This window comes from Vicugna pacos, unplaced genomic scaffold (genome assembly GCF_048564905.1).
Source record: "Vicugna pacos unplaced genomic scaffold, VicPac4 scaffold_105, whole genome shotgun sequence".
NCBI classification, from domain to species: Eukaryota; Metazoa; Chordata; class Mammalia; order Artiodactyla; family Camelidae; genus Vicugna; species Vicugna pacos.
In genome coordinates this window covers 3,595,488-3,607,536 of record NW_027328785.1, presented here as the reverse complement: position 1 = coordinate 3,607,536, position 12,049 = coordinate 3,595,488, and the positions used below count along the sequence as shown (strand labels likewise).

Below are 12,049 nucleotides of genomic sequence, written 5' to 3'. Positions count from 1 at the left end.
AGAAATCACAGTCCAAGTCCCAAATTCAAGGATACTTTCTCAGAAAAAAGTATAAACTATTTCACACGTGTGCAATTTGGCTACTATTTTTGTGGCTTGGGGACAGCAAGAACTTGGTGTTCTAGTCCAAAACCTAGGTTACATGCAAAGAAATGTATATATTCATATCCAAAGGAAACAAGAGCTGCTCAACAACAGTTTGCAGTTAGAACTGAAAGGAAATTTGATAAAGGCAATCTCTCTCTCTCTCTCTTCTTTCTTTTCTGGCATCATATAATTTTAGAAGTATTTGCGTGACTAACAGATGGCTACAGCCCGTGATTCTGCACTGGAGTGTTTGGGGCTGAGGAAGACCAGATTAGATTCACTCTGTAAATGCAATCACACCAACACACTGATAGGTGCCGTGGTGGTGAAGCTGATGTTCCAAAGTAGGCAACCTTATTCGGTAAGAGAACTCTAAATAGAAAGGAAGAAATGCAATGTCCTATACTGAATTTCATTTGCTATATGGGCCATTAACTGATAGTATATCTTGACTAATGAAACCCAACAATAAATTGTCAATGTCGGTTTTCTTCATCTGACCATTTTATGTTAACATCGGATATTAAATCCTCACTCCATACGGAAGCTCAGGCCTATGCTGCAGCACAGTTACACCCCGTGGAAGAAAGCCGACCAAGGGAGAATTGGAGAGTTTCCCTTTAGAAGCTGCGAAGTGTGGTTTTACACCTGTATATCATTTGCAACCACATCATCGACAATGGAGTTAGACGTTACCTCTGTGGGGCGAAAAGCACTGCATGCTTCAGAACCATCAAAGAACGCTGAGCTTTGTGAAACAGTCCTGAGGCACTTAAATCATACTTTTTCTGAAAGGCTCCAAATCTGACCCACTTCACCATTCCAGGTATAACAGGGAAGTACTGGAAACAGTAGAGAGAACATGCCCTTGAAGTCTGACAAGGCTCTGCTTGAATCCTGCTACAGCATTTATCAACCGCTAAACAAACCAATTCCTTAACCCCTCTGAGAAGGCTTCCCAATCCCCAAAAGGGGGCTGTCAGCGCCCACCTGGGAGTCATGGATGTGAATGAAACACGCAAGTAGGCCGGCCGACTGCTACCTGACACGGGGCCTGGCTAGTTTCCCTCCGCTGCCCTTCTGCCCCTTTAAACTTGCACTGATCCCCCTGGTAAGGATCAAGTCCCCGGAACAGACTGCCCGTATCTTCTGTGTATCCCTGAATACATGACTTACACTTAGGAGGCCAGAAAAACAACTGCCTCCTCCCAAGTCACTAACAATATTCTTAAGAGTCTGGGTATTTTTAACTCTATTTTTCAGGGAGACTATTCCAGAACTTTCCAAGCACCATTCTCCAGGTTGGCTCCCCTCCCAGTGCCCATCCTTCTTACCTCAGATCCTCTGTCTGACTGCCTCCTTTTCATGGGAAAGCGAGTCCGGTAGGGTGGGGACTCCCTAGGCCTCCTTCCCTCCCTCACAGGTGACTGTGAATACCTTCTCCCCACTCAAACTCCAGCTTCTGAGGATTCTAACCTTCCGTATCCTGCAGCCTCTGCACCTTCCTAAGACGCACACGTGGCCAAGACTCTCCCTTTGGATTTCTTTCTGGCTGGCCCTGCTGACCCCCAGGCCCCTTAAGGATAAATGGGATTGCTCTGAAAATGACAAACGCCGCTGGCTGACACACCAAAGCTGCATGGTCTGGGCTTTCCTCCAACCGAGGCACAGCCCTCCCCTCCCTCAGCCTCAGTCTGCAGCTCTCGAGATGATCTAATTCACATGCAAGGCTGTGAACACCAGCTAAGAATGACGACTCCCAACTTGTATCTGTAGTCCAGCTCCTTCACCTGAGCCCCAGGCTCATAGAGCCGAGTGCCTCTTTGAAGTCCTAACTTGGATGAAAAATGGCATCTTAAAAATGCCTCATGTCCACCATTTACTCTGGAATTCGATTCCTGGCAGGTACCTCCCACACTCCCCATTTTAGTAACAGCCTCAGCACCCACCTAGTTGTCTCAGGTCACATTCAATTTCCACTGTTCCCTCCCCCAGGCCCTGCCCTGGAATCAGTCCTGTTATTTTCGCCAATAAGCTGATCTCAAGTGTGGTTTTGCAGGGACCATGGACGGAAACACACAAGCTCACAGCATGGTTCACTAACAGTCCGCCGTAGGGTGCTCCCTGGAGGGGGAGGCATCTCCTGCCGCTGTTCACCTCAGAAGGCACTGGATTCTCACACAGGAGGCCCAGGAGAAGGGACTCAAGATTTTCCCGTGGTCTGAGCTTTGAAGGGCCCGAGGTCTGGGGAACTCCTAATTAGCAGACACACTTGCCAGTGAGCAAATGAGGATGGGGGAACCCACGCAAGGCTGTTATCACTCCAACTCCTGGGCTCTCAGGAGCCACGGGAAAGACCTGTGTCCAGTGTACAGCCCAGCCATCACAGATCCCAGCCTGCATTTGCCAACCCGGACAGCCTAGACTCCATCTACTTGCGACATTTACTTCTGTTCTTTTCCCCACCCAGAATGTGATGGACTCATTCAGATATTCTGGCCTGTCTCAAGCGAGACAAATTCAGTGAAAAATGAAGTGTCCACATTTGGACCAGAGCATGAAAGGAGAAACAAGGCCTCATGTTCAGCATGATGGTGGTGGCCAAACCCTTCCACCGGGTGAGATGAACAATGGTGAGGGTGAGAATCCAGGGTCCTAGGTTGGCCAAATCATCTTCCTTCATGGTTGTCTGGGGAGTTGGAGACTGACTACCACAAACTAACGACACGGCTGTCAGTGGTGGATGTCAGCTGCAACAGAAACGGATTCAACTCTTTACTGACAACATGGGTTAAAAGTAAAGGCCGGGGCAGGGAGGTCTGCACGGCTGCTGAGGCAAACCACAGACCCAGCTCTGAATGCCCACTGGCTGGAGCAGAGAGGAAGCTACGGCCCTTTTAGCTGTCCCTGTGTCCAACAGATCCAGGTGAGCCAGCTACTTAGGAGAAGGTCATGTTGTCCTGATACCCAGAAAAACCAGCCTCGTAAAGGGAACAAATAGTGTCATGGATTTTAGACCCAATTCTGCCCCTTTATGAAGGCAAAGTAAAGTAAATGGCACGGGGAAGTTGAATGCAAAAAAAAAATTTAAAGAACCAAACGGTGACCGCTTCCTCCAACAGCGTCCCCTGCAGCTGTCACCTCCGTGGCGGCCACTTCCTCACCAGTGACTGCCGGCCATGAAGCGCCGTCACGCACGTCACACAGCGACAGCCAGGAACCGCGTGCCGAGCACGTTTGTGTAAAAGCAGGAATCGAGCAAAATGCTGCAGAGTTTGACCTTACAAGTTTAAATACTCCATGAAAAGAATCCCTGAGCAGCCGACTAAATCAATTCGCATCTTACTTCTTCAAAACAATCAAACAAATTTAATAAGGGCGCATTTGTCACCAAATAAAAGGAGGACCAAACAGGTCCCTCAAAGCAAGGATTTCAACAGGTATCAAACACCAGTGGGTGATGAGCTAACAAAGCAAATATTCCAAAACATTAGAAAATACAAAATGACTAGGATAATACATGGATCAAGACAGATATTAAGATTTTGCTTTTTAAAGCGATGGAGACAGTATGGAGGGCAATCTGGCTATTTCCAATGCAGGGTGTGCACAGCCCACATTTTCAGATGCAACAACATGCTCACTGGGCAGTACAAATGAAAAAGGAATAAAGAAAAAGGAAAAGAGGAACAAGAGAAAATTAGAAACACACAAGAACAAAAATGATTTTGACAGCATGTACAAGAATTTACGTGAGTGTGTGAGGCCAGGGACGAGGGGATGGTGAGACCCACCCTCACCCCCTGCTCCAGGAAAAGCAGGGGCCTGAGGGGAGCGGCGCTGCCGGGGGACCCCAACGTGGTCAGCGCCCCTAACCAAAATTCCACTTACAAGCTTCAAGGCAGCTTTTGAGCTACAAATTGTGGTCGCATTTCAGTCTGGACCGTTTTACTCACTTCCACCAAGAGTAGCAGGAGAGAATTAGGCTCTGCTCCTGTACCAAAGAATTGTTTAAATAATTAATGACTGTGGAATACTAAAAGCAACAATGGGGTAAAAGTGACTGGAGGAGAATGTGCTTGACCCGAGCTCACTGGCCGCGTTATCTCACTGACGTTCAGAAGCTGGCTGAGCCCTTATGGTACCAGAACAGACAGACCCAAAAGGAGGGAGGTTTAATGCGCTGCTGTATTTCGATAATGGGAGCCATGCCTGGTACACGAGGTTCTGGGTAAACAATGGGGACAGTGTCAACCACTGTGGGCTAATTACACATCCGGATACTCCGCCAAGTCCCAAGGGCAGACTTCAAAATACAAAAACAATCTGGCATTCTCTGGTGGGGCTGCAGACTCAGATACAAGCATTTGTTGAGCAAAAATATCACCAGTGCCTCCTATGACAAAAGAGGAGGCACTTGCGTGGGGGCTGGAGCAGGGCTCCAGGCTTCCACTGCTCACTCACCAGTCTGTCCAGGGGGAGAAGTGGTCCCTGCTTATGTTGCACCGATGCACCTACCTTGACTAATGCCTGGGGCCTCAGCAGGTGTTGACAGGAGAGGTGAACGGAGCCAGACTTGGTGTAGCACGGTGCTGGCAGCTATGCCCTCAGCAGTGCCCAGGCTCCTATACATGCCAGCTCATCTTAAGAAGCAGATGGGGAGTGCGGGCATGTAGATCACAGGGCCCTGAGAGGACAAGTACAGATCATGGCTACAGCATGCCTCTCCCCTTCCTTAAGTCATAGAGGTATGTCTGGGAGGAACAGAAAATTCATCCAGAGCCCACTACATTGTCTCTCGCAGGTGGGACTCGTGTCCCCTGTGCTTCTCACTCACAGGGCTGGTCTAGACATTCTTTTTATCAATTCTCTAGCATCTTCTCCTCCAACTTACCAACAACCAGAGAGTAGGATCTGATCTTAGCTAAGTTCAAGAGTCACAGAGCACTTCCTTCACAGCGGGCCCAGAAACATGTGCCAGGTTCTCCGACCGTCACCTGTGGGACCACCATGAGCCCTCTCCAGACTCAAGGACAGAGGCCGTAGGCCGGGGGAACACAGCTTCCCTCACTCTCCCCAGCAAAGATTTCCACGTCTTGGAAAAGGCATCTCACCCTCTTCTGCCTGAGGGACAGCACAACAGATACACCGGGAAACAGAGCTGAAGTTGGGGGGGTAGGCAGCCCAGAAGAGATCGTCTGTACTTCCGAGGCAATGTGGGGCCGTTGACTTAATCACAGGGAAAAAGTGAGAATGAACATTTCCCTGCTCTGTCCCATACACCGTGATACGCCTTTCCCTGCATAAGGAGTTCATTCGGAAGTCCCCGGCGGTGTTTCTGATGTCCTAACTTGGCATGGAGGCTGTCGGGCAAGAAGAGAGGGCCTGAGCAGAATAGGTGCTGGGCCTGGGAGGCAGGAGACACCGGCTCCAGCCCCAACTCAACCAGCTCCTCGTTCCGCCTCTCGGGGTTCAGCATCTCATCTATAAGCAAAGGGATGAGACTGTCCCAGGACAGGCTGCCCAACAGAAATGAAATGAGAGCCATGTAAATAACGTTTCCCATTTGCCACATTTAAAATGGTAAACAAAGAAACAAACCAACAAACAAAAAACAAATACTAGAAACTGATTTTAAGAACAGATCTTACTTAATCTACTGTATGTAAAATACTATTATTTTGACATGTAATCAATATAGGAAGTAAAGAGATAGTTTATATACTTTTACTAGACAAGCCTCAGTGTCTGATGTGCATTTGACCTACAGCACATCTCAGCTCAGTCCAGCCTCCTCCCCAGTGCTCCTAGCATCAGTGGCTTTGGCTACTTTATTGGACAGCAACCCCAGGGTTCCCACCATGGTCATGGCTGTAAAGCAGGAGTAAGTGTCCACACTAACCCTAAAAGGATCTCTCTGAAACAAAGGCGGATTCACTTTGAAATGTCTGTAAACCGGCGGGCTGCATCTCCATCCCCCCTTGGCTACAAGACAGACTTCTTCCTTGCTGATCCCTTTCTGGATGTAGGGAAGCAATCCGGCACAAAGCCAGGGTGGACTGGCCTCCAGGTAAACTTACCTGCTGTCTGTGTCCAGTCCCATGAAGTCCTCCTTCTCAAACGGGATGCAGGGGAGGGGGATCTTGTCCCCAGAATTCTTGGGGCCACCATCCAGCCACTTGGACATGAGCAAGATGAAGAGTGACTCAGTGAAATCCTTGATCCTCTTCTCCACCACCCTGCAGTCCTCTAAATTTGAAGGCAACGTCGGTGCGCGGCTGCTCGACTTCCTCCACATGCAGTACAAAGACAAAGAGCTGAGAGTCATTATCGAGGTGCCATACAGCTCCTCTGCACGTGGAGCTTCTCAAAGGCCTTGGAAGAGAGACAGTCGGTAATGGTGACAAGGCCCACGACCTTGCAGTGTTTCTGGAAGACGCTCCACCGATTCTCGGGCACATAGCGGTGCCTGTAGTGGATACAGAGTGTCCACTGGGAGCCACAAGGGCTGATATGGCTCACCGAGGTGAGTAGCTGATAGATGCAAAAGAAATTCTCCTCTGAGATGATCTCCATGGTTTGGACTACAACGGGAAGAGTCTGGTGGTCCTCAGCACACTGCACGTAGTCAGGGATGCTCATGTTGCAGGCCCTGCCGAGACAAGAGAGGAGATCGAGGTACATACTCTGCTGTGTGCTATGGGCCCATCTGGGTTGCGGTGACCTGGTGTGTACCAGCCAGAAGGCAAGGGAAGCCAAAGCAAATCCGGGGCTACTGTTTGTCCTCATAGTCTGCACATGGCTACTGTAGCTCGGATCACATTACCCAGTTTTTGGTCTAGGCTTCCTGCCCCTGCAGAGAAGTGTCATTTCTTATTTTATATTTCCAAGCACCTAGCAAGGCTCTGATATAAAGTCACTACTCAAAAATACTGAATAAAGAAATGAACAAAGGATATGCTTTCCCCAAACCCCTTCAGCAGAAGATAAAGAAAAGGACCACAGTAGGATCAAAAGATCTGGAATTCTATTCAATTTATTTGAACCCCTTAGCTTCATAGTAATGGATAAGAAAACTTGCCTTGGGGTAGAGGGTACTGTTCATTGGTGGAGCACATGCTTAGCATGTACGAGGTCCTGGGTTCAAATCCCAGTACCTCATTTTAAAAAAATCAAACAAATAAATACACCTAATTTCCCTCCTGAAAAAGTATTTTTTAATTCAAAATCAAAAAACACCTTGCAATTGACACAACATTGTAAACTTGACTATACTTCAATTAAAAAAAAATCCTTGCCTTGCAAGAATATATCTGGATTACGGATGTTTGCAAATGTAAAATGCCTAGGGTACCACCTGCATAAAAAGTGGTGACTGTACAAATGTACTATCCCCCCTTTATGAGCTATTCTTCCTTTGGGGGAGTTATAACCTCTCAGAGCTAATTTTCTCAGTTTAAAAAATATAAACATTACCTGGTTCTCAGTACTGCTGAAGAATCAGATAACCCTAAGAAAGCATCTGACCCACAGAATTTACTCAATAAATGTTTTTTGAATGAATGAATAAACAAGCAAAGTGAATGCTGCTCCCTGCCAAAGACCATCATAATGATACTTCCTGGAAATCCCAAGCCCACGTTCACCAGACTCTGCACTAACAATGTGGGTGACCTGGGCAGGCCTGTGTGCTTCTCTAAGCCCCAATTTAATCGTGGATAGAAATGAGGGCAATAACACAAACCTCAAATTGTTAGTGAGTCAGTAATGAATTGTACCCCAATATTGCAAGATGGAACCATTAAGGAAAACTGGGCAAAGAGTCCATAGGCTCTCTCCATATTATCTCTTACTACCACATGGGAATCTACATTACATCTCAAAATAAAAAGTCTAATTTTTTAAAGAGGTTTTCGAGGTTAGGTGAGCTCACTGTCTCAAATAAGGAACACACAGTACAAATAGGACAATGCCCAGCCCATGAGATACACTCAGTTAACATTCCCACTGAGCCCACTAGTCCCTCCAACTTCTAATGGTGTCCACTTCCAAGAGCCCATGTGACCATCCTTGTTCTAATTTTCTATTTGTAATTTTTTTCTTTTCATTAAATAGAAACACCCAATTCTATAGAATTCTTACCAGATATCATGATGGCAGCCCTTCAAAACCTGACCACAGAGATCATGATGGCAGCCCTTCTTGGTGAAACAATAAAATGAATAGCCATTTTCACAAGACCTCTGAGTAAATCTACTAGGGAACTTCATCCTGGACTGAGGAAGAGGACTGGGGAGGAGGGGGCATTCAGGGGCACAGAGAATCATGGGCCACCTGTCCCACGATGGACTTTAGACTCACCCTCACCCTTCAGGAACTACTAAATACACACAGACAGAGTGCTATGGACAAGATTTTTTTTTTTAAACAAATCCCTGAATCCCTAGCAGGTCTTGTTTCTACCCATACACAAATGGCTTATGTGCATAATGTTTCACAAAAGCCTTAAAATATTATCACCCCAACTTGACACATCAAGAAACTGAGGTAGAGTAGTTTATCACATTCTACAAGATTAGAGAGAGGCCACGTCAGACACCGTATTTAAATCCAAGCCCCTGCTCCAGTGCTCACACTAGAAAGTGTGACATACTGCCCCTTTCCTGCCCTCTCCCTGCAATCAATCTCTGAATAGTCTTTTCTGTGTCACCTGGAATCACAATCACATTCATTTTCCACAAAGAGCTATGTCACTCCTTGGAGGACTTTTCAAAATCTAAAGGGTTGGTTTGAGAGGAGAGATTTGCATTTTCTGTTTCTCAAAGGAAACATGGCTTTAAAAGAAACTGAAAAGTAGTTATCTAGTCTAAGCCCTCATTGTGCAGAGAAAGAACCGGAGGCTCAGAAGAGATGAGGAAAGGGCCTTATTAACAAATATTGCCTCAGCGCAGCACCAAGCCAGACCTGGCACTTCTAGGGGAGGATCTGGAAGGCCCAGGAGAATGAGTGTAATAAAACAGAAAGAGAAGAAGCATACAAGGCCCCGTCTCTTCACCACCATAACATGAATTTCCACCAAATTACCCAGAATGGGTGCAGCCAATATTAAGTTTGTCAAAAGAGTTTATAGAATTCTCAACCATAGTGGAAATTCCAACATTTACTGTGCTTTTTTCCCAGTTCAAGCATCAATTCAGTGGGCACTCTGTACCAGGGACTACACGAGGCCTGGGGTTCTCCCAAATACAGATCTCTATTACCACGTGTGCAAACCACATTAAGGCCACCAGAAGAAAAGCGCCCACAGATAAGATGGAATTACTGAAACTGAAAGCAGCAAAAGAGCATATATTACTAGGAAAAACGGTGCTCCTAGTAATGGACTCATGGACATAGAAAGCAAACTGTGTTTAGCAGGCAGGAAAGGGGGGATTAACAGATACAAATTAGTAAACATAAAATAAATGACAAGGACCTGCTACATAACACAGGGAACTATATTCAATTTCTTGTAGTGATTTATACTAAAAACAATCTAAAACATATATATATATACATATGCATATGTTTATAACTGAATCTCTGCTGTACACTGGAAACTAACATTGTAAATTGACTACACTTAAATAAAAAATAATTTTAAAAAATAAGTAAAATTAAATGCAATGCCATTAAGAAAAAATAAAAGAACTCTCTAATCCCCTTAACTGTAGGAGGTCGAGAAATCTAGCTGCAAACACCAAGTCCACTGGATCACTCCAGCACTGGCTGTCACTCTTTCTGACCATCAGAGAGTCACTTGCTTCACTGAGGTTACTTTTCTCTTCTGTGAAAGGCTACAGTTGCAACTAACGATGTAGAGAATCTCATCATTCACAAGCCCAAAAAGTAGTGAGGACTTCACATGGGCCAGGCTCTGGTCAGATGAAAAGATAGGGTCCCAGATATATTCATGGGTAGAAGAAGTTTATGCCATAAAGGTATAAATTCTTCCTGTTTTGATAGACAGATTCATTTCAATTCTGGTTAGAATTCCTACCAGATTTTTCTTGGAATATAACAAGTTAATTTATGGTCAGGAATAGCCAAGAAATTTCTTTAGAACCACCACTTGGGAGGGGTGGATAGGTCATTCATTTCCACTGCTCTTTCTGAAGTGATGAAAACGTTCTGGAATAATAATGCATGCACCACTGTGAATATGCAAAAAGCTGCTGAATTGTACCATTTAAATGGATGGAATTCATGGTGTGTGAACTATATCACAATAAAACTGTCCTATGAAAATTATTTCTTGACAATTATTTTTCAGTTTATACACTAGTCTGTCCCACAATTTAAGAAAAACAAAAACCTAAACAAGCCAAACTATGCCAGGAGCACTTTAGGACTACAATATCCCTGGGTCTCCAAGGCCTCTGGTGGTGCTGTTCCTGTTAACACACACTAGCTGGGCTGGGCTAGTTAGGGACTGTAACTATCTTTTGAAAATCGAGGATCACTCCTTTCACCCTGGGAGAGGGAAGGAAGGAGGATGTCACAGCCTCATGCCTTCAGCACATTTTTAAGAGAACCAAGCCCTGCTTTCACCACTGCAATCCCTCTCACTATAAAAACACGTGACATCAACAAGCACCTCCATCATAACACCTGAAAGTGTTCAAGGTACTTACCTGCGGCAGAAACATGGAGGGGGGAGACAGAACCTCGCTTAGCAGTGACGCTCCCTTTTCCCAACTCCACCAGGAGAAGCTGGGCGTTAGAGCCGGAGGCTTTCAGCCCAGGTAGCAGCGCCCACGCCACAGAGCTGGTCCTCAGGGAGCGGGAAAGGGAGAGCAGGGCAGCCCCGGGGTCGCGGGGCAGGGAAAGCGGGGAGGGGGACGCGGGCTGCAGCCTCGCTCGGAGGACAGCCCCAGCCCCAGTCCCAGGCGCCCGCCCCCGTCCGGGTCCGCAGACCCCGCCCGCCCGGGACACAGCCCGCCCAGGGGCGGGGACGGGCCGGCGGACGAGGAGAGGAAGCCCGGGAGGAGAGGACTAGCGGGAGGGAGAGGGGAATGGGACTCCAGCCGCGGACTGAGGGGATCCCGGCTGGGTGAGAGGTGGCAGGTGCGCACCAGGCCCTGGACACTGTGGCCGGGGCGCCGGGGCAGGTGGCGCTGGCAGAGGGGTCTGGCCTGAGCAATTCATCTGAACACGGGCTGACAAGCGCCCTTGGGGTCTGTGACAGGCGGACCGCCCTCCCGCAGCCGCCTGACCCCTTTCCTGGGAGCCCCCCACCTTGCACTTCCACAGTCAGAGGCCCCGGCCCCAAGCAGGAACCAAAGGCCTACCGGGCGACGTAGTTGAGAAGCCTTTGGGCCCGATCCCCGGCTCGGATATGGAGCTCCCAACCAGCGGACCACTTGGCACTGACTGCGCATGCGCAGGAGGGCCAGCGATCCTCTCTGGGTTCTGTGAGAGAAGGTGGGACAGCGAGGGAGGGAGAAGATGGGAGCGGGTGGAGAGGACGGGAAAATTGGAGGGATACAGATGGACAGGATGAGCAGAGAGAAGGAAGGGCTCTGGAGAAGGGAGGGTCTTAGAGGAACTGGAGAATAAAAGCTTTACCTCTGGGGCACCCCTAGGCGGCAGACCTGCCTCTGTACCCTTCTGTTACCCTTCAAGCCCCGCAGCTCAATTTTACCACCGTGATCCAACCCTCCGTCCGATGCTTCTGCAGAAACCCTAGGGAGATCACACCCGTTGCCCCCACGCGGAGCTGGGTTTTCTGTTGCTCTGAGAACCAAGCACCCGCAGGTGTTGTCGCTCAGAACTACCTTGGGAAGAGCACATATTCCCCTTTTACACGCTGGGAAACAGGCAGGCAGGATCTCTGCCTTAGCTCCACTGTCCCAGGTGTTGGGCTGGCGGGGAGCGGGATGGTACAAGATCAGAGCCCCAGACAGAGCAGACTGCCTGAGTG

The 12,049-nt window shown here is 47.8% G+C and overlaps 1 protein-coding gene across 1 annotated transcript in view; it reads right to left on the bottom strand.

Moving 5' to 3' along the window:
• LOC140694833 (trafficking protein particle complex subunit 9-like) overlaps positions 1-6,374 on the bottom strand; it is a 103,565-nt gene extending 97,191 nt beyond the window's left edge. The window contains exon 1 of the mRNA XM_072957886.1: positions 6,168-6,374. Within this exon, the coding sequence (XP_072813987.1) occupies positions 6,168-6,258 (91 nt within the window). The 5' untranslated portion in view covers positions 6,259-6,374. The remainder of the gene's footprint in view (positions 1-6,167) is intronic.
• Between the last annotated feature and the right edge of the window lie 5,675 nt (positions 6,375-12,049).